Source organism: Ambystoma mexicanum, chromosome 9 (assembly GCF_040938575.1).
Source record: "Ambystoma mexicanum isolate Mex_15411 chromosome 9, UKY_AmexF1_1, whole genome shotgun sequence".
Taxonomy (NCBI): domain Eukaryota; kingdom Metazoa; phylum Chordata; class Amphibia; order Caudata; family Ambystomatidae; genus Ambystoma; species Ambystoma mexicanum.
Window position 1 is genome coordinate 677,345,521 of NC_090931.1, and position 13,013 is coordinate 677,358,533.

General features: G+C 44.5%; 1 protein-coding gene across 3 annotated transcripts in view; it reads left to right on the top strand.

Annotated features, from left to right (window-relative positions):
* NBEAL1 (neurobeachin like 1) overlaps window positions 1-13,013 on the top strand; it is a 2,018,929-nt gene that overhangs the window by 1,291,429 nt on the left and 714,487 nt on the right. For all 3 annotated transcript variants that reach the window (XM_069615520.1, XM_069615521.1, XM_069615522.1), the window contains one exon: window positions 3,065-3,222. In XM_069615520.1, coding sequence (XP_069471621.1) covers window positions 3,065-3,222 — 158 coding nt within the window. The remainder of the gene's footprint in view (window positions 1-3,064; window positions 3,223-13,013) is intronic.

Below are 13,013 nucleotides of genomic sequence, written 5' to 3' on the forward strand. Positions count from 1 at the left end.
CCTTTAATTCAGGCTGTGTCCCTGCAACGCCTGTTCCCTTTCACTTCCGTGATCGGGACCCGGCGCCACAGGGTTCTTTTCTTTCTTTTTTATTTTTTTTTGGGAGCTGCAGGGGTTTCCCCCGCAACCCCCGCTCACTATACCACATAGACGCCCCCGCAGTATTTTTTTCCTTTTATACTTACCTACAATGCTACCACCAAAGGTTCGAACTTTTGGTGTTCGAACCTTTGGTGGTAGCATTTTTTCTGACTTTTTGTACGGTCTGACCTTTTTTTTCCTCCGATCGTACAATTCCATCTAGACAGGGCTCCACTGGGACTGCAGCAAAAGTTGGTCGCCCACTTCCTGTCTTCCACACAGGGACCCAGCACAGCTTTCCCGGGCAAATGCATGCCCATGCAAGGATTTTCCTGACCAGGCACGGCAGGAAGAAAGCCAACAGACAAGATGGCCGAGGAACAAACAAAAAGCCTTGTGGCACGGCCATGTTGGGACACTAGCCACTGTTGGTAGCCACACAGAGTAAACGCAGTAAGGCTAACAAAAAGTACAGTAAAAAGTATGAAAACGTAACTACTCCCACCAGTTTGTACTTAGGCACATCTTTGGTAACCAAAAAATCCCTTTGAGAGCAGTCTAGGGTCATACAAAAGAAGCCACATTGCACTGCATTGGAAGATGCATTGTGCAGTGTTAAAAAGTTTCCCAAGATGGCAACAAAGTCGAAAGACTAAGGGAAACATAGTTTCCCAGTACTGACAGCCTTAAGGACTGGTCAGTTTCCCCATAACATATGAGCAAAAGACGAGATAAGTGGAGTTGAAGGCTTCTCTTTACTGCAAAAGGTCAGGACAGAGTACAAAAGCAAGAAGATTGGGGTTCCATAGAATATGCAGGAAAAGTTGCTCCAAGAGAAAACCTTCCTAACAAGCAGCACAAAGAAAAGCTTAGGGCAGCAAGACTTATCCTTGGCCTTAAGCCCAGGGACTGTATCTCTCTTGCGCTAAAATCTCTCCACTGGCTTCTGGTTGCTGCACAGATCAAATTCAAATCCCTCTGCATCATCCACAAGGCTGTCTGGGGCCTGGGACCACGCTATCTACAACTTTCTCTTACTAAATACCCTCCTTCTAGACTTCGAAGGTCCTCTGGCACCAACTCTGTGTGTAAAGCGTTTCGTTAAACAGAGGGCCGGAGGCCGATCCCTTTCTTCAGCTGGCATCCTGTTATGGAACAGCCTCTGCCTTCCTCTTTTTCTTGAGCAGGACTGCCTCAAATTCCGGAAGCTCCTCAAAACTGTCCTCTTCACTTCCTCCTTCCCCTTTTCCCTCCTCTGCTAATCTCACTGTCGCTGTGATTGGTGACCAGGGCCCTTATGTATCCTTCAGGGTCCTGGCCTCCCACACCCAATTGCCCCAGCCTCTGCCTACCTCGCAGCACTTGTCACGGCACCAACCGGCCTACTTCCTGTAGGCTTGCACTATCTACCCAGTGCGGCCCCTAGTCACATAGCTCTTACCATACTACGCACTTCATCCACTGCTCACGCAGGAGCATGGATATTCCAGTACCTACCCCACGCCTACTTCCCCTCTTCTCGCTGCACTTGCATGTTCTGAACCTCACAAGGCATAGTAGGTGCATCCTCTTCCTCTACTGTATTTATCATTTCAATCCAATGGTCCCTCCCTGTTGTCCTGTGTGTGCTTTGAAACAGAATTGACTTACTGTATAAGTGCCTAACAAATGCACAATAAATAAATGCATCTAATTCATCCTTTGTGAAAACTAGGTTGCATAAGCCTTGCAATAATAAACATTTAGAAGTTCTTACTTAGCTATGTGTTGGATTATGACCGTTTTACATATAGGTTTTGTTGCTGGCCACTTATGTGTCATATATCGCGGTAACAAGAAGGACCATACTGCCGCCCTTGTCAGCCTCATTGATCACAATACTTGCGTCAAATACGAAGCAATCCAAAGCTCCTTTTTGAGAGACTTGAATTTAAATTTAATGCATCCCTTGGAATTGTGAAGCTTTTTGAGATTTTGAATAATACCTGTTTAAAACTTGTAATGTAACCAAATTGACTATAGAAGGAACTTACATTTATTTTTTCAAAGTACTGTTCAGGGATATGTTATGTTTAATCACTAAAGATTCTAATTTGTCTGTTTCATTAACATGGGGTTGAGCATCACATGCTAAAGTTCCTACAGTGAACATTGTCTATATTTCTTATGTGGGACATTGGATGTTGGTCTGATTTGGAACTGCATATGAGCTGAATTGCCCTGCAATTATTTTGTTTGCCTTTAATTTACAAATAAAATATGTCAATTAGAGTGCCAATGTAATCAAATGGTGCTGTTAATCTTTATGCAACAATGGCACGCATTTTGCGTGGTCAAAGACTTTAAGGTCTTTCATTGTTTCTATGTTAAACACAAAGAGAAAGAGAACTATTAACATGTTTTACTTTGTTATATATAAAAAGAATGACATTGTTTACATTTTTATGTGATTTCAAGAAGGAATTTAACTTCAAAAGGTACCATGTTTAATATATCTGGTCACTTTAAGACATCCTGAAAACTGTAATTTGGTGGAAGTAAATTCTATTGGACATGCTTGTTAATTTTAATTTAATGAAAAAACAACTAACAGCACTGGAAATGTTATTTTATGATCATTTTCTCCCATATTTCTGTATTCATGCTTCATCATGATCTACATTACATTTTGCTCATTCAAGGTGCTCAGCCAATTGCAATTTCTTTGAAGGGGTACTGTAAGTCTGCAAGCATTTTCTTTTACAAGCAATAGTGAGTATTGACAATTCTTCAGCTATGCAGAATGTAGCTAGTGTTATTACAAAGTCTTTGATCATATTTTTATGAAAGTGTATTTAAACCTTAAAACTTGACTTATTATCACTTTGCCTGTTTTCTGTAATCTTCAACATCTACAAAACATATTTTGGACTGCAAGGAAAATGGGCAAAATAAAATCAAAATTTCAAATAAAAGGTTTTACATTATCCATTTTCATTTTCAGGAGTTTTTTGTAGAGCCCTTCAACCGCAAATCACGCCAAGAAAACATGCGCTACAACAGCATGCTGAAGCAAGTTAACAGCCATCATACAAGCACTCTAAGGCAATGGAAGTCGGCAAAGCGCTACTTGACTTGTGAGCGAGGTCCTTGGGCTGACAGGTTAGCAACAGTGAACAGCATCTTAGTTTGTTGACTTTCTTTGTAAATGATTACCATTATTATTATTTTTTACCTTTTATTGCCTACTTATACCCCCAAGAGCTCCTAGTTTGTGACTGTGGTTGGATGCACAAAATATACTTGAATGATGCCTCCAAAGAAATGATCCTACCTAGAGATATGGATGTGGGGCATATTTGAGCATACTATAGATGGCTCAAGTATTTGCACCATTAAGCACAGCCCTTCTTTTCTATCTACTGTTTAGATAGGCGTTACACCACCGTTGTCTAGAGACAGAGGGTAAAGGTAGGGCAATTTAAACTTTTCTGAGGGAAATGTAGCAATTAATAGGCATTAGGAATTTGAGAAATAAAACGGAACCAGAGTCTGACCAGGCTGAACCCCAGATAGTTGCATGGATTATCTGCCATAATGAGAAGGTTCAGCCCAGCCAAGGGTCCTAATCGGATACGCGCCAGGTGTATACTGTAGAACGGCTCATACACAATGTTCACTTGCGATGTGCTATCCAGTAGCGTTTGCATCTGCCGTCCAGTTATGGCAATTGTCACAGTGGCTGGTGGTTGTATGTGCCCTTCAGGTACTCCCTAAGAACTTCTGGTGCTCCACTTGCTGGAAGTGGGACCACAGGCTATCTTCATTTCAGGCAGAGTGGCCTTTCTGGAAAGATGCTGGTTTCCAGATGACTTGCCAACCAGTTGTGTCACTGCAGCCTTGGACCCATCTGGGCTGCAGACTTGATGTTCCTTGTCTCTACTCGGTCAGAGCATAGTACTCTGGAGGATTCGGGTGCTGTTCTTCCTGGTCCTCGCTGAAGTTTCCCACCATTGCACATGCTGGGGTTTTAAAAGATTGGAACCTCTTCTGGTAGGATTGTGCACACACAGAAGATGTGGCCATCCTGTGGCAACACCGCCATAGCTGGAGCGGTATGGTCCCCCATTGGAACTCTCAGGCTGCCATGACTCTTCAGTGTGCCAGAAGAGCTGGTATATCCTCTCCAGGGGTGGCAGTGCACAGTTTCTTCAGCGCTTTGTGGCCTGGGTGTCATAAAGGCAGCGTCTTGACAGGTGCTCTCTGCAACTTCTTGTCCTGGATAGTCTGGTGTAACTCCTCCACTTGATGTCTCAGTTCATATTTCGGTGTTCTATATGGGGGCACCAGCTGACTGGGTAGACTATACATGGTGTCCTCCAGCTCTCCTTCCAGAGTACGAACCTTCCAGCCTCCCAGCCCAGCTCCTGACAAAAAGGTGGTTTCTGGACCCATTCCTCAGCTCCATCCGCATTAGCAGCAGTGATCTTGCTCCATGCATGACTTTATTGCAGCCTAACCAGGTTCAGGGTATTTAGCTTCACCCCTCTTCTGCTAGAGTCCAGCATTAGAATCTCCCTAGTCCTGGCCAGGTATTCCCAGATTCTTCTAACCCAGTTGGAGGCAGGTGGTGTAATACTTTGCCATTAGCTCTGTGCCAGATTCTGTAGCTCCAAAGACTCAATCAAGCGTATACATTGTCCTCCTTCCGCAGTGGGGACTGGATGCGTAGCATCCAGCTCGTGGATGACTGCCAGGGCAGGACATCGAACTCTTGCTCATTTGACGCTGCTTCTCCTGGTCAGGAACTCTTTAGTTGCTATCATCTGATTGGTCTGGTCCGCCCAGTTCTGATATTCATCTTCACATCTCGTGTAGGCTTCTCCCCAGAGATGGGTGTCAGGATGACAAAGGGTCTACGCTCTGATGATGATGTGATTGCCTCCAAAAACATGGCCTTGAAAGCGCCCACCATGGAGGGAGAAATCATATTTGAGCCTTTATCTTTGTGTGTAGAGGTGGCACATGCACTAGGCACAGAGGAACTGGGGTTGCTCGTGGGCATGGCCCTGATAATACCCCTACTAGGTGCTCTGGTAGGACTGGGCAAGCTAGGCTTTGGGCTATGAACAGAGCCTGCAACCCTGTCCAGGTGGTTAAGGCTCATAGAATATAGGACACTATCAGATCCCTACCATGCATGGTAAGGGGCAATGTATCATGGTCAACTTCTCAGGGGCCATAGCAAACCAGTTTACTGGTCCCAGCTAGACCAGTGGCTTTTCCCATATAGGTGATCTGGCCGGGGACTCAGTCAACTTGTCCACCTGATGGAGGGGTGTGCTCCATGGGACATCACTTACGATCAGGGACGTCATTTGGGGTCACAACTGCGACCCCTGAGGTCTCCCTTGCTACCCCTAAACAAAATAAAAATATTTTTATTTTTTAATGGAATCTCCTGGGCTGTGACCAGCACCATGTGGCTATTTGTTTCTGGTGTTGCTGGCATTCTTGTTCAGGAATCTTAAAAAAACAAAAAACAGAGGGTTCCACAAGTGTAACACTTTGAGCAGTGACCTTAAAGAAAAAAGAATAGGAATAACAAATAATTTGTCTAGACTCATTAAAGGTTCATTTCAGGCACACTTAGTCTGTTCTTAAAGGGATGGTCTAGTAAAAATGTTTATTTAAATAATAGATAGGCAACATAAAAAAAAATACTAGCATTCTCCGTTTTAAAACTTCCTATGTAAAATTTTGAGCTATTCAAGCTCAAAATTTGCAAAAGCAAGCACATGGGCGCATCAATTTTGTGAAATGGAGGCCCTCCTGTGCTGGCTTTTGCTTTTGCGGCACTAATGAAGGAAAAGCCAGCCAGCTGTAGTAAACAAAGGCTACCGCTGGGTGGCTTTCCCTTCATTAGTGCTGTAGGCGGAGGACGGGGACCGGAGACCAGAGCAGGAAAGCTGCAGCTGAATCTCGGTAAGTGCTATTTATTTATTTTTTAAAAATAAGCACTAGCTGCGTTTTTTTTTCTACGTTTTCCGGGCTGGAGGAGCCCGGAAAACTTAGAAATAAAACCGCAGCTTTAAAAACGTTGTATTTATGTTGTTGTGTGATGTCACATCTGCTACCCTTGGCATTTTGGTGAAATGACGTCCCTCCCTAGGATGTAGCAATGTTCTGGTTTAATCAACTCAGCCCAGCTGACTACCTGTTGCCGATCCATGTGGATGGTGCCTGGCTGTTCAGTGGGTAGCAAATAGGTGAATATCACAACGCAATGATTATAATAACGTACAAATCAAACCTTATTCCCCAAAAATTGAAAAAAAGAACTTGTGGATAAAAGAACAAAAACCTGTACTGGCAATATCTAGACTAAGCCCAAGATGGTAATTAGAAATGGTATAGGAAAGACCAAAGGTTAGGTACTGGTACACCAAACAGTGAGCTCAATTGTGACTCCTAAAAACGAAGTGGAGGTGGTGGTCCACTGTGCACTTGGTGCGAGAATGCTGTAGTCGGGCAGAATAAAACACTTTTTTGGCTATTACCATTGTCCTTAACTGCACAATTTACCTGTCTCTGGCATCCTTGGTTGCCCTGGGTCCTGTGATCACACTGGGTGTGCTTCTCTCGGACAAAAAGGGTAGGCCAGGAAAAGGGATAAGTGCTTGGATACCCAAACCCCTATAAAAGGAAACACTAGGTTAACTGAAGTACAACGCAACACAAATATTGGGGGATAAAGGTATGCTGGTGGAGGATGCAGAAGTACAGTTTAGATATTGACATAGATATATTTACACAAAGCACAGGCAGACAAGACAGCATTAGATTGCTCAGAGAGGGTCCTAATGGGAGTAGGAGGAAGAGAAGAAGGGTGACTTGAAACGGGAAGGTGTGGATTATCCGAGTGTGGTCAGAGGAGAAGGAGGTGTTGGATCAAGAGATCAGCAGTAAGAAGGATGGTAGTTAAGAGACAGGGAGAGGAACATCAGGGTGACCGAGGCAAGTGAATGAGTCGGGAGCTAGTCTGGAAGGCTTAACCCGTCACTGTTTTCGAACTAACAGCGTGGATAGTGTAGGCCTGCTTAGAAAAACCGAGAGGAAGCCTAGATAGAAAAGGCGATTGCATTTAGGCCCTCACTGACAGAAAATTAGGAATTGGACTGTAAGGGTCAATAAGCACTAGGTGCTAACCCAGGCGATAGTGTTGCCTGGTATAGGGTGGAAAATGCTTTGTTGTAATGAGAGGGTGAGGAATGGCATAAGCACCCTGCCTTATTGTTCCATAAAAACCCTTGAACCATCTCGGGGAGTGTTTTTTGTGCCAACTTTGACACTACAATATTGATGAGAATTAGTACACCATTAAAAAGAGGGGTAAATTAACAATTCAGAAATGCACGTGCTAACTGTGTCCTGTGGAACGTTATTAGCTCATCTAAAAGAGCACAGACTAGAGGTATATGCAGTACTACAAGATAATAAGCCAGAAGGGGGTGTAAAATGGGCCCAGATGCTACCCGTAGTTCTGTTAAAAAGATATAGCAGGTGAGGAGAGAAAGACTGAGGGGACGTACTCACCCAGCTCTTACCAACTCCATATGCCTCTCAAGCAACCTGTTAATTGTGGTTATAAGCAATATCTTTCCCCTGCAAGAACATACATTGGAAGATAAGACAAGTTTGATGCCCAGATTCGTTACATTGGGTGAACTCAAAATGCCAAACTAATATGCAGCTGAATGAAGGATAGCGTTTTTGGGGGAATTTTTATAAATACATTCAAAACAGGAATAATGGAGCAAATAGAATTTCAGGGATTTATGTCCTTTTGTGTGGATGCTGTTAACGACTCTAAAAAGGGGTAGCCTGTTGGCAGTCTTGGAGTATTTATTGCTATTACTTGAAATGTAAAATTGCACAGACACTGAATTATATCAATCAATTTCCAGGTCATTATACTTTCCAATCAGTATACTACGAAGATCTATTTGGTAAGCTTTTACAATAGTAAACCATGTAAAGAGAAAATAGATGAAACAAGGAACTTTAAGTCTGCTTTTAACTATATTGCCAATCCACTGAGCACAGAGGAGGACAGCATTAGTCTTGTTGCTGAAGATTTTAATGCAGTCTTGATGATGGGAAAGACTTAGAATATGACTGGCATGAAGAAAGTGTAAATCATTGGTATACTCCAATCTTAATGGAGAGTTCATGTCTTACTAGATTACGTATATGAGACCTTTTAATTGAACACGATTATAGGGCAATAAATGGTTGTATGGAGTATGATATTGCTCCGAGGGTGATCTTTGACAATGATATATCTAGTAGTATAATTAATTATGTATGCTTCCTCCTTGAGAATTGGGATAGCGCTACCAGACTTGGAAGTAATTTGTTGTTCCGAAAGTGATCATTACCCACTTACTTTATTGATGGACCAGTATTGTATTCTAAATATAAAGTGGGAATAAAAATCCACCTGCTTTGAAAAACAATATGAAAAGAATAAAATAATTCTGCCATGAACCTAATAATGTTCTGTCTATGGGGCAGTATTAGTGCTCATTCTTCGACAAAGGTATTTGAGGAAATGATGGGAATTTTTGGGAATATATTGTTAAAATCTGGAAAAGGTAGACCGAAGATCAAGTCATGGGTGAATCATAATTGTAGAAAGAAAAGCTGTGATCTGCTCAAAACTATCAAAGAAATGCAGTGCGATCAGGGCAAGATTTGTATTGCAAGATCTAGTTATTGAAAGTTTCAAGCAATGGAAGAATAGCTTTGAAATAATAACTATGGAGTAGATTCTCAGATTCAACAGATCTAAAAGATGCATCTATGTTTTGGTAAATAATATTTCTAATCCTGAGTTACGCAGATGTGGCTATCCTGCTGGCCGGGACAACCGCAACGCTCAGGAAATTCTTTGATGCCTATACTACCTTTATGTTTAACAAAGGTTTAATTGTGAGTTTAAAAATATCAAATGTAATACTGATTTCTGAAATGATTATTAGGTTGAAACCGATGTATATCAATGGGCAAAGGTTAGAGGTGTGTAGAAAGTTTACTTACTTTTGAATTATTTTCGCACAGGCAAATGGGTCCATTTCGTGTTTTGCAAAAACCTTAATCACAAATCAGTGGACTTAATGTTTAAAATATTGAATGCAAAATCAGTCTCCATCAGGATTTATGAAGGAGGTGTATGGGGGTTATGCTGATGCTAATAAATTGCAAAAAGGTCAAACACAAATAGTTGTTTTCCTTTTTTGGGCTACCTTACCCAACTACAACATTCAATGCACCTTTGGAACTTGGACTAGAGTACTTGTTGAATATTGTGGTGTAAAGCCAGTATTTTATTGGAGTTTGTTTTTTGTTTAAATTAATTTTATTGGTTTTACACATTTAACAGAACATTCAACAGTCCGTCCAGATCCCCCACAACCCTCACCTCCCACCCGCACTCCTGATCCCGAGGAATTTTGCAAGAGTGAATAAGTCTGCTTTTCTTCTCATAGAGTCCAATAATTGCTTATGCGTTCTGTAAGCATGCCCATTCTTGCACCGTGTACAAGGTAGTTCTGCCTGACTCTGCTAGTATTTTCCCAAATTACTCTTGACGCCCTCTCCGGGATAATGTCTTTCCAGTAAACACAACAAACCAACCAACAACTAAGGTAACCGTCGGGGAAGTTCAACTCTCCTCCCATATAACCACAAAACGATGACCCAATTGCTCGAGTCATATCCAGGCCTAACCGCTTCCACCGCCCCCAGCCCATCCTACCTCTTGGGGACGTACAGCAGCAAGTACCCCTAAACTGGTACTCCTAATAAACTAACCATACGGGGGTAGTTGCTACATTCCAAGTCAGCAGCACTGTCAATCCCCCCCCCCTTAACGCCAGGTGAGTTTTGGTCCCTGCTTCTTGTGCATGATTGTACCTTCAAGTCCATTTGGCATTTATACATCTTCTTCTCTGTCTATTCCTTGTGTCGGATCAATTATTTTGTCTGTCCGGTATAGGCGCTATTCCCACCTTGTTCATCCAGTCTTGTGCGTCCGTCGTAGACTCAAAAAAGTATGTCTTGCCTTAATGGATAACTCTGAGTTTAGCTGGATAAATCAACATATACTTCTTATTGGCTTGGCGTAGTCGCTCCTTAATGAGCTGGAATTGGACCCCATTCCTTTGTACCTGCAGAGTGTAGTCTGGAAAAATAACCAACTTTGAGGATGCTCTGTAGATGGTCCCCCCCCACCCCTCCCTAGAGAAGGCCAGTATGCGTTCTGGATCTTTGTAATTCATAATTTTGGGTCTAGGTGGATCCCTGGGCGGCGGTCTTCTATTCAGTGATCAATGCGCCTGCTCCACTGTGAAGCCCTGTGAGAGATTCCCAGCTCTGATCTCCTGCAGGAACAAGTTCTCAACATATGATGTTGGGTCCGATCCTTCTTCTCCTTCAGGTAGAGCAAGGATCCGTATACATTATTCCTTTGCGCTCGCCCTTCAGCATCTTCTGCTCTTTGTTCTAGACTTTTTCCTTTTTCCGTGAGCAGCTCCACATTTGACTGCGTCAACTCTATATTCACCTTATTCTCTTGGACTTGTGTCTCTGCGCTTCCCAGTCTGTCCGCGATAGAGCGGACATCCTGTCTTAAAAGGCTCATGTCTACCAAAACAGAGTCAATGTTATGCTCCAGGGAGGATTTCAATGCAACAATCGCCTCCAGGATCGGTTATGTTTCCAGCTGCGTCTCTGCTGGAATCATCAGTGCCTCTGTCATGTGCGACCCTGTGGCGCAAGGAACTGTGCCCTCCTTTCTTGTGAAGGCCTCCATCGTTGTCTCTTTGACTCTCTCTTTATTTTGTTTTCTTGGCATATATGAGGGTGAAGGGCGTCCTGCGGCCTCCGCGGTCTCTCTAAGCCGTCTCCGAAGAGGGTGTGATCTTTGCCATCAGATTACCAGTCTGTGTTCGCAATACTGGTAGCTAGTCCAGCGTACCTATCCCTTGGCACTTCTTCCTCCATCCTATCTGCCGCAGGGTTCTCAGATCCTTCTAACTGTTGCTAATCTCTCATCCTAAATGGTTAAGGGTATTTCCCTTAGGGACTGCTTCTAAAACATCATCCCCTGTCAGGTAGGAGGTCACCCAGAGCGCCCCTTAGTCATGCCACAGAATTTACAGTGAATGATCATTCCATTCTGCCAGTTTATGCTCCTTGTTCAAACGTGGTACCAGCCGGCTCTGTCCGCTATTCCCTGTTGTAGGCAACCCACTCCAGCTGTCTCCTCTCTGAAGCCCCAGCTGTCTCCCTGGGCAGTTTCCTGGGCCAGAGGTTGTGTTCTTCGTCCTCAGATTACCAATCTGTGATCTTAACAGGCCGGCTCTGCCCGCAATTTCCTATTGTAAGCAACCCACTCTACAGGGTGAGCACACCAAGTCTTCACTAGGGGGCCTTGTTGCCCTGCCCTCTGGGACTCGCCTTGCTTTGCGCCAGCCAGCGCAGTTTCTTCCAAAAATCCTGTGCCCAGTGGGACACCCCAATCTTCCTCTGCTCACTTCAGGCTGCTGTTGTGTAAGCTCTCCTCCATTCTCCACACCGAGTCTTCACTAGGGGGCCTTGTTGCCCTGCCCTCTGGGACTCGCCTCACTTTGCGCCAGCCAGCGCAGTTTCTGCCAAATGTCATGTGCCCAGTGGGACACCCCAATCTTCCTCTGCTCACTTCAGGCTGCAGTAGTATAAGCGCTCCTCCATTCTCCCGCTGCTTTCACTGCTCCTCTGCTGTCACACAATTTGCCTCGGGGGTCCTGATTCCCAATGTCACCACTCTCTGGCCATCCGATCCAGAGAATTTGCCAGTGTCTGCTTGCGCTCCCCACACTGCGCCTCAAGTCGGCTCGCCTTCATTACGTCCAGCCGGCTGCCTACCCTTGATTGTCGCACGTTGGGGCCGGTGCCCCCTGTCTGTCGGCCGTGCCTCCTATCTTCCTGTGTGTGTGCAGTCTGCACTTCTTTTTCCTCACACCCGGTCATATGTGCCTGCTTCCAGGATGTTTCCTCCGAGCGACTTCTCTCATTCCAGGGTTACGTCGTCCTGCAGTCTATCTTCCAGCATGACGCTTCTTGCTGTGCTGGCTAGGGCCTCTCGCTCTGATAGCGGCTGCTGTTTTGGCCATTGTGTGCCTGCATGTTTCTACCTCCACAGCGCTGCCGTGGGATCATATGCAGCCTCACGGTTTTAGCTTCCAATACTGCGGCGTGTCTTGCACACCACATGCTGCTTGTTTCTCGCGTCTGTGAAGTTATAGACGGGTAACTGCTCAGATCTATATTCTATCAAGCAGGTGCTCTCGGAGACTGCGACTTTCCAACATGGCTGCAGGCCATGCCCCTATGTTGGAGTATGTTATGGTTTAATCCTGAAGATGGACTAACTCGGTCTTTCAATACGGATTTGCAAAATATTCAAATGTGGCATTGACACTAGATCCAGCGGGTAACCCAGGTGCTAAAAAAAAGGATTTTCCCTCGTTCAACGGGATGCCGTGCACGTCCCATTGAAAGAGAGAAAATCCTTTACAAAGATGGACACCATGCAGAGCTCCTCTTCCATTTCCATGGCGGCAGGTGGGACGCAAGGATAAGGAGCGATGCAGCAGGGTGTGGGGGGATGGATAAAAAAAAGAAAAGGGATCCGAGGGTGGGGAGAAGTTGGCGGTGGGGGGAGCCGGCCGTCATGCGGCTTGGAACACAGGCTTGTACCGGCGGCTCAAGACCACGTTCCTAGCCATCTGATTGGCTGGCTCCCACCACAGACCCCCTGCCCCCCCAGTGCTAATGTGTACTCATAATCCATTTGGGAATACATGAAACCCAACCTCAAATTAATTGTCATAGAAGATTGGTTTGAG